The following is an 18530-nucleotide window of genomic DNA, read 5'->3' as shown; positions in this document are numbered from 1 at the left end:
GATATTTACTACTGAAGCCATTCTTTTCTGCAAGAGCATGACACAATACTCTTGACAGGTTCTATTTGCACACCCAGCAAAAGCAAAACACATTTTGCACAAATGAAAGCACACAAAAAAAAGGTCATGCGCACCAATTGTGAATAAAATACTCTTGAGGGTGGCACATTGGCACTGCCAAAAGACCAGACCGGAGCTATCTTTAGTCATCCAATTGAAAAACAAAAGGTTGCTTTACGGCAGCTATAAATGTGCTACTACTGACAAAAAAAACCCCACTTGGCTTCAGCATACCACAATAGTTTTATTTATGTTTTTTTTACAGCCTCACAATCTAACAATTGGCAGCGGAACAACTGAGTCACAGTGATCAAATTGTTTTGCTGTACCGTATTGAAAAATACATTAGTCAGCATCATACACAAATAAAGAGTTTAATTACTGCACCAAATGCTGCGGTCACATTTCCAAGTGAAATAATCTCATATTTAACATCCTCTATGGTGATACAGTTAATAATTCAGGAATTGTATAATAGCAAGCAGTAATTTTATTTTATATTTCTTAATTAGACGACCCACAGAAGAGCAAAGATAACATGGAGTCATTATGACATGAACACTCTCTTTGCACCTGCAGCAAAGTCTGGTCCCTTCTGCACCAAACCATCTGGAATGGGAATTTTCCAGTGTGTATAATGTATGGGTCTGTACGCCAGCGCAGCAGTGAAGACCAGAGCCCTGTGGTGATACACTAGATGATTCTTTCATTGTGCTTCTCTGCTCTATCACTATCCACTTCAACTGCGCTGTAGAAATCCCTGAGGTATGCCGCTTTGTTTGACCTTCAAGTGGGTAGAAAAGCAGGAAGAAAGAGGTGAGCTCCTCCTATTCTAAGTGTGGGCATTTAACCAGCATTGGGAGCTGTCAAATCGGAGACCCCTAAGTGGGCTACGGTCCCAGTCCCCCCATGTTGCACAAGGTGTCCTTGGAATCCCACCATAAGCCCCACTTTTAAGCTGTTTGAAGTTTTTCTATTCCTCGAACCATCGTGCTCTGCAGAGCACCAGTCAATCATCTTTGTTGGAGGTTACCTAAGGGGTTAACATTACCAACCTTTCCCATCTGTTGCTAAGGAAGTGGTGCCTGTTGTGCAGGAAACTGGGAGAGCAGTTTCCTGTTATGAAGAGAGGTTTTTAAAGGGTTGCATTCATTCAATCATGCCACAGATGCCGGGCCAGGAAGCCCAGCCAATAGCAAAAGCTTTGGCGTCCTAGAGAAACTGTTTTTGGAAACTGCTTTTAGGAGCCTTTCTATGCACTGTTCTAGTTCAGGAAATGCTCCATGAGCAAAACACACTGGAGAAAAACTGCTTCATTTCTGATTAGATAATCCAGTGATGCTCCAAGCACGACAAGTATGCAGCGACACAGCTGAACAGCTTATCTAACTTTGTGGATCTTCCAACTGTCATCAGTTACATGTCAATGAAAAGACACCTCACACGCACACACACAAAGAACAGATGTTGTTTTCCATGCAAAAAACAATAAAAATGTAGCTGCAGATTTAAAGATGTCCATCGGGACGATACGGTGCTGAAGATGAATTGTGGCTTATAGTTTCATATTTACTGAACAAATCTCTCTCAACTCCATCTGACCCTGCTGGTCTGTATGGCAACATTTACACGCATATGTGGAGCAAAGGACGGCCACTCGTGTGGTGAAGTACACTGATTCGTCAGTGCCAAAACTTCCACAGTAGCTGAGAGAAATTGGTGTGCAGTGCATTTTGAGTGGGGCTGAATCGCGCTTCGAGTCCGCGCTGCGCTCTGTAATCCTGCTTCAGGAAGCGCCAGGAAGCACCTCCCGTTTCCACACAGCAGCGTCCGCTGTAGCATCAGCACTCGAGCTCAAAGCTCAGCTGCTCATTCTGCGAGAAGAGGCACCTTGCACAAGTCGACCACCACTGGAGAAGATAAAGATGACATGTTCTGCTCCTCTTCCTCCACAACTTGATTCTCCGGCGATGCGTTTGGATTAAGTTTCCGCGTCATTTGGAGAAGCACGATCGGCGTGTGGGCAAAAATGAGGATAACTTTCGCTTACCGTGTATGATGATGTCCAAGAATGAACGCAGGTTGGTTGTGAAATACATAAGCTTTTGCGTGAACACACCAGAAAGGCAACTTTTGGTTTTACATGATGAAAAGTGTGTTAATGCAAGAGTGTTAAACTGTGAATCTGGTTAATGGTGCCTGGAGTTATATTGCACCTACTTGCTTTGCACGTTACAGGATGATTTTCATTGTATGACTGGAAATGATCTGGTCCGTTACATTTTAGTTAGTTTGATAGTTTGGTCACACGTCTACTGATCTTTTTTCATGTGAATTATCTGTTTATAACACTTTTTGAGTGGTTTAAATCACAGACCCGTTATGGCCAGTTCCCAGTGGAGGGCTCCACTAGGAAAAATGTCCTGTTATAGTATTAGATTTGGAATTAGGATTATAATCCATCTCTATGAAAGTGCACAAACCAATTGTTCTGGATAAAAGGTCACCTGTCCTGAAAGGTTTAGCCTTCAAGAAAGAAAGAAAGAAAAAAAGAAAGAAAGTTAGTAACCGGGTGCAGTTTAAGTGAAAAATTTCAAACAGAATCTCAACAGTAATTATCAGTTTCTTTATGACAGCCTCCTCGCTTTAGATTTTAGGCTGGTTCGGTGTGATTTTTATGGTTGGTATTCATAATAAGGACTCAGTCTGAAATCATATCCTGAGAGTTTGGCACTGTCAAGGTCCCAGTGTCTATCTCTTCCTTTGTTTTTCAAGCATTTGTTCTAATTGAATTCTTGTTGCGTAATCCATATCCTGTTGTTTGCAGTCGGTTGCTTTGTCAGACTGGCATCCTTGTTTTTTTTCTCTTCCTCTTTTATTGTTCTTTGACACACTCTTTCAGGAAAAAAAGAAAAGAAAAACTGTGTGTGCTTACATATGCGCTTGTGTTTCTGGGTGTTTGGGAAGAATGGCGAGAAGGAAGTGCATTTGTGTTGTGAAAATATGTACTCCTAAAGAGGTTTATGGAGGAATGATGGGGGGTGTAGTTAATGTCCTTTCCCTAACCTGCGTGGAGTCCTTCATGTTGTCTCGGCTGGCCTGATTAATGAACCTGGAATTCTTTTTTTTTTTTCATTACTGAAAAAAAGTCAAAGTGTTGGAAGAATATGCTATAAACGAGACGGAGAGTGCACTGGCACACAGAGAGAGAGAGGGAACACTAAGAGATAACCAGGGTGCACACAGGGTTTAATAGGATGTGCGTCAGGGCAGGTACTAAATAACAGGAAGAGACCAGGGGTGTATACACACTTTGTTAAGTATGGGTGTGTTTCATTAGAATTATAAATTTCACAAGCATTGCTCTTCACTGAATTAACACAATTTAACACCTACTTCATTTTAATAGTAAAAAAAATAAAGTTATTATAGGTATGACCACCTTAATCATATCTTATGAGATTGTTTAAATACACATATGGCAGTGTGAAGAATTCTTATGAATTTAGTTGAAAAGTTTTCACCGTAATCAGCCCATCATTATCTAATCCTGCTTTAACTGGCCAATCTGCATGTGTCATTTCCTAGATGGGAAATGTTATTGTTCCTTCTCTAAGTACCCTGTGGCTCTGTTATTTTTCCTGCTGATTGTGTCCCCTGCAGCTTTCTGCGTGTCACTGACTACTACAGTGTACAAGGTTTCCTCTTAGCAGTGTACACAGCAGCAGAAGCCACATGTTTTATCTCAGCGCAAGCTTGCAAAGTATGGCAAATATTATTTGCGTCACTAATTTCTTTAAATTTTCTCACTTTCTTCAGATTTTCAAAATCCACTGCAAGTCCCTCTACCAAAGGTCCGCAGTCATCTCACCATCAAAGTGCAGTCCAAGCTAATGTCGAGACCTTGTCCCACTGTCCAAGGTCCAAAACCTCCTGTTGCCCCCAAGCCCAGACCCCTGTATGAGCCTTACCCACAGGGGGAGCCCTGTGCTCAGCAGAGTCTCAGTAATGGAGATGTGGCTCACTCTGATGGAGAGACTGAAGAGCTCCATGAAATGGAGAATCAGGACCAAGAGGAGAAAAGTGAGGCACAGGAAGGGGATAATGACAAAGGGGACACAATAGAGACAGAAACTAAAAAGGAATCAGAAAATGAAGAAGAAATATTAGATAATAACGGTGATGTAGACAGCATCGGCTCTGATGACACAGTCAAAGCAGATGATATTTCCACTGTTGACACTACTGAGAATGAAAATGATGACACTGACTTGAACTCCCCTGAAGATGGCAGTCGCACTGATGATGATGAGAATACACCAGCACCTTCTCAAACTGAAACAGAAGAAGAAGCAGGAGAGGAGGATGAAGAAGTAGAGGAGAAGAGATTAACTGAAAAGACTGAAATACTTTGTGAGCCTGCAGAACACTCAGATGAAGCTTTAGAGGAATCAGACGCTGATCAAACCCAGTCACTCAACAACAGTGAACCGAAGGAGGAAGTCAGTGAAGAAAGTGACGAGCATCTGCACCATGACTCACTTATAAATGAGAATGAACTGACAGGTGGAGGGTTTGCCTTTGGATTCAGCATGCTTCCAACTGTAACTGAGGAATATCCCTACGATGTGATTGGTCCCACAGACGATGCTAGTGATACATGTGAGTCATGCGACCCAGCTGAAACAGGGGACACCGAGGTCTGGCAACCAGAACGGGCAACCAAGGATCCTTCCGGCTGTTTCCGATTCACATCCAGCACGGAGGATGTGTTTGGGCCTTACTCTGTCATACAAGCTGTTCCGGGAGATGTGACTGACACTGCTGACCCTGAGTGGAATCAGGATGATACTGATGGGAAGCCTTCTACCACAGATGAAGAGCACACAACAGGCTATGCTTCTAACCAGGAACCTTACTATGTGTCATCAGATGATGTGGACAAGTTGGAGGATAAGCAGGCACTTTCAGAACTGGGGCACATCGATGAGGCCACTGAACAGTCAAACGAGCACACAGAAAAGACAAAGGACAGCGAGTCAGCAGATGAGTATGCAAACATTGATGATTCACTCTGCCCTAAAGACGATGACCTTGAGCAGGTAGAGTGTGTCTCATCAGAGGATTACATCGAGATAGGTGATGACGATGAAGAGGAAGCAGAGGAAAAGAAGCATTTCCGAGTAAAAAGTGCAAAAGAAAGAAACGCCAAAAGAGAGCAGGCTCTGCGCAGCCAAAGAAAAAGCTGCCAGCCTCGGCTCAGGTTGTGTAATATCACAGTGCCAGCTGACCTAGACCTGGGCCGAACCCCAGAGCTAACCAACAGGGTGGTGTTTGCCCACACGACCGAGGCCTTTGAAGAAGACATAGAGGAACTGGACTGCCATATTGTGCCTTATTATGAAGACACAGACTCCGATAGTGAAGAGCATATTTATGAAGAGGCAGGGTTTGACTCAGAAGGGGAGAATTTTGTGACACTTGATCGAAAGACAATAGTCACTCGATCACGATCCTATTCTGGGAAAGTTCCTGGTTATGTCCCGGAAACGGTACCAGAGGAGACAGGGACGGAATACCAGACCCATGACTACTACACGGTGTCCTTGGACAAGAACAGTGAGTCTACCAGCCACCCCCAGCAAGCAGGTATAAACTGTGTGATTCCATCTATGAAGTCTCGCCGCTTCTTGTTATACTCACGGTCTGCAGATGGCCCAGACGTGTCCTTGAGCAGCCCACTTGAGATGGGTCAATCATTGAAAAATGAAATCAGGATGAAGAGAAAGGATGACACCCTTTCCCTTCCATGTATGATAACTTCTTCTGGAAGTTTCTCCCAGCGTAGCCATCAGTCCTCCAGTGGTGTTTCCACACCAACTTCTCTAGTGGACATCCCTCCACCATTTGAGCTGGCTTACATCACTAAAAGACCAGTTACCAAGAGTTCCCCATCCCTCCTCATCCAACACGAACCCAGTGACCTACCTAAGAAGAAGAAGTCCTCCTTTAAGCGCTTTTTAGCTCTGAAGTTCAAGAAAAAGACAGATTCAAAGGGATTCAGTGATGGAAGTGTCCGCTCTTCGCGTTCTTCCTCTGAGTCAAGCCACCACGGTCCAGTGAGAGTCATCGAGCTTGATCGCAGAAGCACTGGGAGCTCTCCTCAGCCCCAGTCCCGCATGGTGAAACCTCAGCAGCGTCCTTCAGACCTCCCATCCACCTTTCTCCTTTATAAAGACCAGCACAGGAGGAAAGGAGACCCCAAAGCTTATGGCAGGAGCGTCTCTAGAGTGGAGTCCTTCGAGGAGCGCTCTCGCCGCTCTGCCATGCCGCTGCCTTTGACCAAACCCCGCTCTATCTCGTTCCCCAGTGCAGATACCTCAGACTACGAAAACATCCCAGCCATGAGCTCAGACTATGAGAACATCCAGATCCCAGGCAGACCCACTAGATCCCACACTGTTACTGAGTTTTTTGAGGATCCAAACCGTTCAACAGTCCCCTGCAATGAGAATGATGGCTATGTGGATATGAACAGTTTCCCTGGGATTGACAGCAAACCCCAGCCATCGAAATCGGACAATGAAAGGTAAGATTAAAAATCCAGCTGCTCTTCAAATGATTTAGTTTCAAAACCAAGATTTTGAAAAGCTTGTTTCATCTGAGCTCTAAAAGAGATGTTACCTCACACCCTACCATCTATAGTGGCATCTTATTAAATGCATTAAATGCATACAGTCATACAAAGATGAACACGCAAGTGCTACACAATATAGACCAAAGTTATTAAAGGTTCGGTAACTGAGTGCCTAGTTTATACAGCCAGAAAAATTCAAACATTAAAAATATTTGGTTATTATATGAAACGTATTTGGTCAGATCTGGTTCCTCTGTTGGTATTTGCTGATTTATAGGTTTTTAACCATTTTAGAGTTGTCATGACCCCAGCTTTATTTGTGTACACTGGAAATGTTTAATCTGATGGCTGAACGAGGCTTAAAGAAATTCAATCAAAAAGCTTCCTTTGTCATTTTCTGCCAATAACGATAAATGAAATGTACCTTAGTGTATTTTACCGAGGACCGCTACCTGCCTGGTGGGTGTATCTTTAGAATCCCAGATATAGACCAATACAAACAACTATCAGTGTTTTTTTTATGGCTGTGAGCACCACAAAGGATATCACATCTTTCTGTACTGCACTGGGGCTAAAGCTGCATCCCAACATCTAGGCTAAAGAAAATGTAATCTCCATATGCTATGAATTGGAGTGCACTGGCCTTAATACACTACAAAAAACTAGAGATGGACCGATCCGATATTACGTATCGGTATCGGTCCGATACTGACCTAAATTACTGGATCGGATATCGGAGAAAAATAAAAAATGTAATCCGATCCATTAAATATCACGAAAGCACCTCACAAAACTTGCAACACGCCGTAACTCACCTCAGAACGTATGCATCACGTGATAGAGCAGCTGTGGCATGCGGGACCTGTCGGTGCTCTGGATAGCATGTGGAGCTTCGCTAGCAACCTGGCATTTCATCTCCGACAAAGTTATCCCCGAGAGAAGTAAAGCAAGTGTGTAAGTCCATCTCTGAATGTTTGTAAAGCATTCCCACGTTAAGCTTAACAAGCGACTGCCTCTCGCTCTCCGGCTGCTACTTCAATCGTGAAACTGCTTAAATCAGCTGATCGGCTTTTCTGTCGCGAGTCTGTCTCTGGTTTGTTTTTGGCCCACTTTGCACCAGAAAGAGGAAACCAGCGGCTGAACAACAGCAGCACATTTAAGCTTGATAAGCTGTTGTTAGAATTTATTTAATATTAATTTCTACACCAGGATCTTTTTCTACGTAGCTGATGGCTGGTAACTGTGCAGGGGCGGATCTAGCAAAGTTTAGCCAGGGGGGCCGATAGGGCATTAACTGGGAAAAGGGGGCACAAAGACATACTTTTCTTTCTTATTCTCATTTAAAATGTCTAGCTTTTAATAAATAATTATCTGACACCCAAAGTTTTAATTTGATGTAAAATGAATAGAAGTCAATTACTGTATATAGTGACTATTAAGTCTAATATATATACCCTAGTAAGCTATAGTACTTTTTACTTTGGGAAGGTACCATCTGTGCAGTCTGCAATTTTGTTGAAGAAAGATGTTGAATCTATTTAATATTTCTTGAAAAATAATTGATTTCTGTGCATTTTTTTTCACACTGCATCAAATTAAGGTTGATTACGTCGATTAAGCATCATGAGGTGGCGCGTGAGGGGTGGTTCCCTATTTTTTATTTATTTAATTTTGTTGTTGCTGGGAGTTGGAACCCTATTAGTTAGGTTGCTTAATATTTACGCTAAGTACTCTTTAAAATACCAGAATAGGGAGGATGGTGTAGGTCTAAGTTTATTAGATTGATCAGTATGGCTGAACTATGAAATATTTTTTTTGTATACAGGTATAACAGAATAGCTTTAGTGTAGTTGTTGTTTTAAACTTGAGTATGAACTTGCAGACTTGCAAAATGCAGCAAGATATTTTAAAAAACAGTTTTGTTGATTAAAAAACACTATATCGGATTCATATCGGTATCGGCAGATATCCAAATTTATGATATCGGTATCGGTATCGGACATAAAAAAGTGGTATCGTGCCATCTCTACAAAAAACTACTAACAGCCAGTCTAGAAACAAAGCTTATTCTGCCTGTTCATTTTGCAGTCTGCAGAACAAGAGAGCGCATCTGTCACTGGAATCAGTTTTAAAGTGAGTAAAGCTTGAGTTGTTAGGGGCAGCGCAATACACGCAAGAGTCCAGGCTTAACCCTAGAACAGCTGACAGACATTGTGTGTGAGAGATGAGCAGCCTGCTATGTCAGGCATCACTGGCTTTGGGAAGAAAGACAATGCTTATGGGAGAGCTTACTCCTGATTTTCCATTTGGTGGATTTAGAGGTCACATCTGGTGGTGGTGCTGCTTCTTCTGCAAGTCTGAGCAGATAGAACAGGTAATGGCAATTGCGTAGCTGGCAGAGTGCAGGTTACACACATTAGAGAAAGTCATTATGGATGCAATTAAAAGTGCAAAAATTGAGAGGAGGTTTTTTTTCACATGTAAGAAGTGGCGAACACTAAAGAAAGTGTGAGAGCGTGAGGGGAGGGGAGGTGTGACTAAAAGGAGCTGATCAGTAAGAAAACAAAGAGAATAGCGATCAAGTGAGGTGGTGGGTGGGGGCAGTAGGAACAGGAAAAAGAGAGCGAGAACAGTTGTGGTATAATTGCTCTCCTGTACCTGACACTGATAGTTAAGTTCAGGAGGGCTTTTATTAAAGTAGCTCTCTCCTGAGTGCTCCTCTTTCATTGGACCCTTGAGGGGCAGCAGGGTTTACTGCAGTGCGTGATAGAGTGAGGAATCACCGAGATCAGACTGGGCCAAATTACCCCAGCCTGTGGCACAGCTTCAGCCACTGCAGGCCTCAGTGTTTCCCCAGTCTTAATAAAAGAGTCGTGTTTGATGACTTCTGTGTGGTCAAAGAGATGGGTCATTACCAAGAGCTCTGTGAAATGTTTAAGATGATCCTGGGACAGAATGCTTCCTCCTTAATTTGCCCTTATTTCTGGCAGTGTCCTTTGTTTTGTTTTTTTATTTAATGATCAAATCTACAGTTTGTTTTATGGGTTTATTAGCAAATTTTGTCCTTCGTAACACTTAGCCACACAAAGCTTCTTCTCCAGGTATGCAGCTGTTCATTTTCCCCATACCAACATACATATTTATATACATATTTCAACATCATTTTAAATCATTTGCGTTTCAAGCCCTTTCCCGTGGCTTTTTGTCTCCTGATGATGCTATCAATGTGGCTCATTGTGTGCCAGAGGTCTCACAGCGCTCACAAGGATGCAAAAAGCCTATCTGTCCAGTCACCTTGCCTATTCTTCGTTCCCCTGGAGAGGCATCTATTGCCAGGGTCACTCTTTAGTGTATCCATACATGTCAGAGTGTATATACCGCATGTGTGTACCTATGTTTTACTGCCCACAGTAATAAAGTCCTGTATAGTTGGTGTAGGTGCTTTTGTCTGCGTGTATGTGTACATCTTGCCCAAAACTCTTTTCAAATCTTGACACTTGCCACTGTCCCAGGCCACCAAGCCGACGGAGGCAGTGATTTATTGAGGAAAGATTCAACAGTCAATGTGGTTGTAGACCCACAGAGGAAAAAGTGTGTTTTTGTGGTGAGGAAAATGGCCAAGTGGCCCCAAAGCAGTGCACACAAAAGGACCATGCCTGCAGTCGCAGACATGCATTTTAAGGAGAACTTACAGGCTTGGCTTGTTTCCACGCATGTGATTAATGTCCAGCAGCATTCAGACGCTACTTTAACACAGGCATTCAGGCAAAGCAAAGAGACATGTTCATTAGCAAGCTACCATAGTGTACAATGGATAAGGAAAAGGTGCACTAATGATTTATTCCAAGCCCTATACAATATGTTTGTTTGTAAGTGGTGTGTATATGCATATGTGCACGCATACTAAGTTACAGCTCTGTGTGCTTTATCAAAGATGAGTCTCATGCTGAGTGTGCAGCCTCAGCAGAATAATGTTTGCCAAGTAGCCCTTGCAGTAACAAATGAGAGCTGGCAAACAACCATTTTAGCAAGGAAAGTCCAGGATTTAGGACTGTGCTCAAATTACGAAGCATAAAGTGTCCCTTCAGGTACCTCAAAGCACTTCCAGGTAGGTTTACAGTAATAATGCAAATATGTTGCCCACACTATGCACACAGTAAAAGGTTTCCACTGTGCTGAGCTCAGTGACACATGCATCTGTGGTTTATCTTTTGGCATCATTTTCACTTCAAACGGTTCAACGTGAACCTCCTCAGAGTGATGACAAAGCCTTGGCATGGCCTCTGAAACAGCTCCTCCACCCACTGTTATGTTAGTGTTAGTAGTGATGAGGGAGACATCTTAAGTACATTGTTGCACTGGGTGGTGGCTGTGTAGCGAGGTGGTGGACAGGGTGTGTCACTGGTTTGGCCAGGCCTGGTGCCAGTCACTCTGAGGTCATTGCCAGGTCATCCCCGGGGAGGAAGCGTCCAGCCTAGGAGCTTCCCACCAGCCTGTTTACAGGAAATGCAGGACGAGGGCTGGGCTCTGGTGGGAGGCAGCAAGGTGGAGAGAGGGGAGGACAGATAGAACGAAGTGGGAAGAAGGGGGTCACCAAGGTGGGGTGGAGGCTCGCAGACTTTCCCTTGAATAGCAGAACGAGGTGTGGTGCAGTCAGGAATGTCAGGTCCGATGTTATTGTTGTTCCAGTTTATCAAGACCATCCCCAGACTCTCGGCATCTTGGCCCAAAGTATAGCAGCATTAAGGATGAATCAACCAGAAGTGAACAGGAGTTATAATGCTGTTCTACATATGGATGGAAGGAATTGCAACCAATTACGATGTGGAAATATTAATAACCTCAACCTATTGATCACATCACAGGGAAGACAGCAGCAATACAGCAAGTGTTCTTCTCACAGTTTCAGCTACACAACAGCCACAGGCTATATGTAATCGTCCTCTCTAAAAACAGAAAAACAGCTATTTAGCACTGCTCCCACACTCTTAATCCTCCCATTAGTATCCCAGTCTTCAATAGTTAGCAAGCTAATGAAGCTTTTCCTTTGGTCCTATTTCTTGTAATAGTGCCATTAGGAGAGGGAAAAGGCCTGTCTCATTGGTCCAAATATATACTTTAACACTCAGCGTTTAGCTCAATTGAATTACATATTACAAGCATCGCCAAATTCGCAGCAGATTGGTGGAATATCGGCCGTTTAGCAGAGAGCCATTGTGTCTTCCTCGGAATTTGACACAGTAGATTTAACTTTGTCGCATTAACAGGGGACATTGCAGTCGGCTGGCGTAATAGCATTGCCTTAATGGTCTTGTGAAAGGCCTAATGAATTAGTATATTACAAAACTCATATTTGCTGGTTTAAATATGGTAATGGCATTTATGTATTTAGTTGGTTGAAGTTTAAATTTGGCATGCCACTCTTTAGAGTAAAAATAGGGCAAAATGGGCTGTTTTTAAAGTGTCAGTATATTTTAAATCAGCAGTCATTGTGTGTGTGTGTGTGTGTGTGTGTGTGTGTGTGTGTGTGTGTGTGTGTGTGTGTGTGTGTGTGTGTGTGTGCCTTTCACACTTTCTTGTTTGGGAAACAGCTCTTGAATTTGGCCAGTGTAAAGTATCCATAACGCACACAGAGGGTTTGTTTACAAAGATTGTTCTGCCGTTCAAGGTTGAAGGTGAAAAGGTGAAGGTGAGAGTTTGTCTTGGATGTTTGAAGTAATTGATCTCACTTTGAGCTTAGGAGCTATCCATTCCCCCACCGTTTCTCTTTGTTCACAGCATCACCCACGCAATCCAGGCTGACCTGTCTTCTCTAAGGTCACCAGGCTGGAGGTGCTTTCACCAGCCAAACCAGTGAGGTCAATTGGTGTCTGTGTGTGCACGTGTGTGTGTGAGTGACTGAGTATGTGTAAGTGAACGGAGTTAAAGTCCAGGGGGATACCTCTTTTAACCTTTGGTCTACTCTCAGTTTGCGCTGAGGGCTGTTTGAGGCATCAATAAAAACACTGATTAAAGGAATGCATGTGAGAATCTATCTCACATGCTTTCCTCCTTCACTGTGTCACTGAAGGAGGATCATGCTTGAATTTGGTGGGGTGAAGAAAACAGTAGTGTGAGTGGAGACCTGAGTGAGGCAGGCAGACAAACAGAGAGGTCAAGAACCGGATGCACAGAGACACAAGGTCAGCTAGCGATAACTATTAACACTTGTGAATGTCTACTTGGACTTAACTTTAGTAGCACATAAGTGTGGCAGAGACTGGAGGGAACAGCCTGGCTAGAAATATTGCAGACTAATGAACCTCAGGTCTGTGGGAGGATTGGCAGCAGGCCGTGTAAATGGCATGCCACACCAAGAACAAACAGCAGACCAAACAAAAGCATTACACACAGCAGCAAATGCAAGTAATGAGGAAAAGGTACAAGGAAAGATCAGGTCATTTACATTTTCTCCAACAGGTCCAATTCAAGGTCACACAGGGTCAGACGATGATTCACACTCAATGTCATTTAAGAGTCACAGATTAAATATTACTTGATAGTTAGATTAAAGTGCGTGTTTTTCCAGCTCACAGCAGTATTTTGAACTGCGTGCTTCACAGTGTATCTAGTCAGGTTAGGTAAATGTGGCCAATCACACAATGCTAGGGGGAGACGTTTGTCTCCAGAGCTTTGTGGCTGATGTGACAGGAGGCAGGTCTGCGATCCCTCCCAGTCAGCTACTGTCTTGAAGCAACATTGGTGCACCAAGACAGCATTAAAATGGCAATAAGACAGAAAATAGATAGATGTGAAACTTCCTCCACAGATAGTGATGTAGTTGCTTCACAACAGCGATTTAACAGCAACTCAGCAATCTTGTTCTTACATGGGAATATAACCAGAATACAAGCAGTTGGCAACCAGTGGAATCGAGTCCTCCAGTGTAAAGAGGCAAGTTTGCACACCTGTAGTTCATTTACTCTGGTCCCAGTAGTCTTTTCATTTCATACATAGTTGCTATCCTGTACAGACCTGTGCACACCTATAGTACCTTGCTGCATCCCAGAATACAAAGTATTCATGGCTATGGGAAGTTTTTTAGCTATGCTTGCAGCGCATACCTGGTAGTTGGTTCGACTGAAGGTCCGATCATGTTCACATCTTAAACAAAGCGCTCTGGAGTTCGTTTAGAACCGCACCAAGACCACCTCCACCAAAGGGTCTCAGTGCCATTGTTTCGTTCCGCACCCACGTGCGACTACCGTGTTCACATCTGCACAAACAGACTGCACCAACTAGGAAACTAAACCAGAGTTTGATTTAAACTGACTGAATACTCACTCAACCAGGCAACCAGTGCAGTCGCCTTGTGATTACACCCAGAGGTTCACCATGCCTCAACCTCTGGGTCAGCAGTTGGTCCTTGTAACTGCTTTCATTTATCTCAAACAACAAAATAATTCAATGTGATCACCAGGCAACCACCAATTTTTCCTAGTCACAAGGAGGTTGCCATCCCACTTTTACTCTGAGGTCAAGTGAGGTAATAAAGAGCAAAAAGGTTGTGGTGTGAGAAATGTTCAGACACACCATTTTTAAACTTTTAGGTCTAAGAAATGAAAATATTTGAAGATGTTTACCAGTGCTAAGCTTCTGTCACAAAGTTCTGAAGGTAAACTTTATCCCAGTTATGATTTTTTTTTCAGCATAATGGTTAAAATAATAAAATACAACTTAAATGCAAAACAGCTCTTACTTATATTCCACCTTGAGTCATTACCAGGAGTAAAAACTGATCAATATGATCAGTTTTTACTCCTGGGTTAAAATTCTGAACTTTGCTATGCTGTAATTGTTGAGTAATGTAATGTGATTTCCAGTGTCTGCCAAGAACAGCACTGAGGTTTGTTTAGGCCACCATGACTGAGACTCCTGTAGCTATTAGTGAGTGCCAGCGAGTGTTCACATTCAGGGTCATTTTTTTAATGCTAATTAAAGCTGTGTTCTTGTAGTCATGTATGAGGCTCAGTGACTGTGACAAAAATGAGATCTTGGCTCTACTAATAGTGTGAGAGTATATTTTGTGAACTGATTTATTTTCTAGTCACTTAAACTCATGTATATTGAGGTGCTTTTTATTTAATATTAAGTAGAGCTCACTAACATGAGTTAGAATTTAAAGTGTAGTAATGTGTGTTTCATTAGAGCACAGGCAGTGCTCCCAGCACCTATTATACCTGTCCTATACATGTCATACTGCTGCTCTGCCAGTAACTGTTACTCAGGTATCTTACTGACAGTGTGACTGTTAGGATACTGAATGGGTCTTAATGGGCCAGAGGGCATTAATAATTAGCACAGATTGCATTTAAAGGGATTAAATGTGAAGTGACCTACAACGTGCCCCTCTCAGGTGTAGAAGCTCACTAAAGGATTACTGGCGCACATACACAAACGTGCCATCTGTGAAGAGCACAAATCAGGAAAGGGATTACAGTATCCCTCTGGAGGGCTCCATATGAGGACAGAAATGCTTAGAGATGCACACAGGAAAAAGCAAAACCCACAATTACAGGGAGTTTGCAGTAATCCTTAGTGTTTTAAAGGAAGCCCCATTAGAATACGGTGGCTTTTTACAGTAAATGTGCTAAATGCGTCCTCTGTGCTACCTTGAAATCCCAGTTGAATATATTCAGCATCTTCCTGGTTAAGATTTGCTTTTATGATAAAGCCTCTCATCAAACTAGATAATTCATATGTCATATTTCATTACCAGTGCTGTCTTGCTGCTTTCATACTTTTTTCTCCCCCTGGCAGTGCCTACACAGAGCCTTTCCCAATGAACCCCGTCTCTGCTGGGCTGTCAGCGGATGAGGACCACGGGCGTACCTCTGAGGAGGAAGAGGGGGCAGTAGAGCAGGGTTATGAACGACAGGTGAGTGGTGGTGGGATGTGAAAACGAGTGAAAGCGAGAGAGAAAGTGGTTTATTTAGCCCCATGACCTGCTAATTGGTTTAGTAGCTCTAGATGAAAAGCTGAAGTCCTGCTTTATTTTGTTGACAGTGCTAGATTTGAATTATCAGACCTTTGACAAAAGTAAAAACGAAAAATGAGGGGTAAACAATTTCTGTATAGTAGAAAACAGACATTTTACAGTAGCTCAAAGATGGACCCCACCCATCCTGCTGCTATCACAATTGCATCAGCCCCCTGCTCTCGTTATGTGACATTCATTTCCTTGTTCTCCCTTTCTTCAAAGAAAAGCCACAATAAATGAGAAGAGAATGCAACGAGGAAAAAAGTGAGGTTTTAGTTGTTGGCCCCAGGAACAGATTCATTTAATTGCATTTTGTTTTGGTTTTATTTCAAGGAAATGAGGATCGTGTGACTTTAATGCAGTATTTGTGAAATGCAGCACATAGGAACAAAAATAAGGCCGACAAGCACAGGAGCTGTACCGGTAAATCCCTAAAAGGCTCCGGTGTTATGCTTTGGCTCGGATGTTTTGTAGCCCTTTGATTAGCTTCTAAATCAATGGGCAGCACTGTTGTCACCACACACACACACACACACACACACACACACACACACACAGGCTCTCATACATAATGCATCTCAATTTAAAAGTTACGTATTTTCAGGAAACCTTCACGTCTGCGCTGCAGCATAATGAAATAATCAGTCTTATTTTGACAGCAAGAATCTACAAAAAAGTGGATCTGAGTTTTTGTCGGGCTCCTCGTCTGCCGCGTGGCTTGGCTGCGCATTAGCGTTCGAGAGCAGTAAGTGTCCACAGAGAGCCTTTAAACATGCACCGTGTTCATTCGTCTCCCGCCGTTCTCCCTCCCTGTCACGCAGATTGATGGCCGATCCCGAGCGTTCTACATCGCCAAAGAGCTCGTCGACTCAGAGAGACTGTGAGTTGCCCGCACTTGTGGATTCCTCCAATTTGAGCCACATCTCTTCCACGTCATCACAAGCATCGTCCTCTATCGACATCTAATTTATTTTTTAATACAATATTGTTATTTTTATGCCCCCGCCCCCCGTTTTGCTCTCCATTTCCATCCAACTGCATCCCCGCCTTCTTCTCCCTCGTTCATCAAGCTGCATGCAGAGTAACTGACAGCCAATTACACAAGTGTCTTTCACCAGTCTCGCTCCTGCCCTGCTGCCCACTTAACCATTCCACTGATGTAGTTTTTCCATCATGCATAATTTAAATAATTAAATGAGTCCCATGGAAAAAAAAGAACTTAGTTGTGTAGAAGGTTGTAAATTCCTCCCCACAGTTTAATTAGATCTAATGCTCCTCTTCTCTTCTTGTTTTCAGACACATCAGCGGCCTGAAGCACCTTCAGGAGGTAAGAGGACATTCACCAGCACACGCCACAAAAGTGTCACACAGGCTTAAAATCTCTCCTGCTTGAAGGCCTATTAAACTGTCTTGATAACATCATATCCTGTGTGTCTGCTCCCCAGTCTCTGTCTCCTTTTTCTCACTCCCTCACCCCCCTCCACCTTTGTATGGGTCCGTTCAGGTTTATCAGTGTTGTTGCAGCAAGATCTACTTCCTGGTTCTGACAAAGTTGACATGTAGTACTCTGGCGTGGTCAGTTGTAAGATGACGCAGCGTTCCTAATGATGCCGTCCTTGCGTCCTTACTCATCTGACACTGTGTGCGTGCACATCCCCACCCTCGAATGGCAATCTGCCACCCGAAGGTCACGAAAAAAAACAAAAAAACAAAGCAGGAGGGTCCTTTTTTATATTTTGCGCGCACCTCAAGTTCCTCGTGACCGTGTTGTGTCATCCAGTGGAGAATTTCCCTCTCATTAGAGGAACAAGTAAAGTTATTGTTGGACAGAGGATTTGAAAGTGAGCCGTGATGAGCCAGAGGGCGGCCACGCATCGCAGCCAACTGTTGTCACCTCTTCCCATCGTTTCTCACTCACTGCCTGTCATAACAAGAGCACATCCCCGCAGAGGTACAAACAAAGAAGGATATTTGACACCTAAAATGACCTTTAGTGACAACTTTTATTTAATTCACTTTTTTTTTTTTAAAGAACTCGTGCATTAGAAGTGAAAACACGGTGTGGAGAAGTGGCTATTAAGGTGATGGTTGCCAGTACAAATCTGACAGGCAGAGTCATTGAAGCTGGGGAAGCCCATCAGTCAGCCTGTACCTTCTAACCTTGAATAAGGTCATAACCTGAATTTCTTATGTGTGGCCCTTCACCATGATTTATGAACGCCTGCCGTGAGTGCACCGTAGCAGCTTTGCGTAATGGCTAATTTGATGCCATTAAACAGCAACTAATATAAATATTATGCAATGGGCCCAACTCATTATCATATATCTGCAGTCTCATCATGATCTTCAGTCATACTAATTAGCAGGATGTGTGGCAAAGTGCAGGCAGAGACATATGCTGGACATCAGTGCATCAGCGATGAGACGTTTCAGCAAGTAATTAATGAACATTTTTCTTCTATGTAAATTATTATTATGTTACCAGAAATTGCCATTTAATAGACACCGAGTAACCTCGCATTCCTCCTCAGTGTCACCACACCACCTTTTCTGACAACTTTCAGAGGTGACATTGAGGCTTTTCAGGTTTTTAATCATGCATTTGCATAATGCATGGGGGTGTTGTTATTCTTCAGACTTCAGAAATGTGGTCTTTTGAGATATCAGTCACTGTTTTTATGCAGGCTGATCTCATAATTAGAATGAAACAGAGATATTCCAGCCGCGGAACGCTCCAGCGGCACAACATGTACAAACACACAGTCTGGGAAAAAAAACAAGGCGCAGCGTAAAGTGAGAGGCACATGAGCTATT

The 18530-nt window shown here is 43.1% G+C and overlaps 1 protein-coding gene across 2 annotated transcripts in view; it reads left to right on the top strand.

Annotated features, from left to right (window-relative positions):
* Window positions 1–1865: 1865 nt before the first annotated feature.
* The window catches only part of fgd5a (FYVE, RhoGEF and PH domain containing 5a), a 33505-nt gene continuing 16840 nt past the window's right edge, over window positions 1866–18530 (top strand). For both annotated transcript variants that reach the window (XM_004545318.5, XM_004545317.5), the window contains exons 1-5: window positions 1866–2141; window positions 3880–6649; window positions 15497–15614; window positions 16538–16596; window positions 17013–17043. In XM_004545318.5, the coding sequence (XP_004545375.2) occupies window positions 2132–2141; window positions 3880–6649; window positions 15497–15614; window positions 16538–16596; window positions 17013–17043 (2988 nt within the window). In that variant the 5' untranslated portion in view covers window positions 1866–2131. The remainder of the gene's footprint in view (window positions 2142–3879; window positions 6650–15496; window positions 15615–16537; window positions 16597–17012; window positions 17044–18530) is intronic.

This window comes from Maylandia zebra, linkage group LG5, assembly GCF_041146795.1.
Source record: "Maylandia zebra isolate NMK-2024a linkage group LG5, Mzebra_GT3a, whole genome shotgun sequence".
Lineage (NCBI taxonomy): Eukaryota > Metazoa > Chordata > Actinopteri > Cichliformes > Cichlidae > Maylandia > Maylandia zebra.
This window is presented reverse-complemented; position numbering and strand designations above follow the sequence as displayed.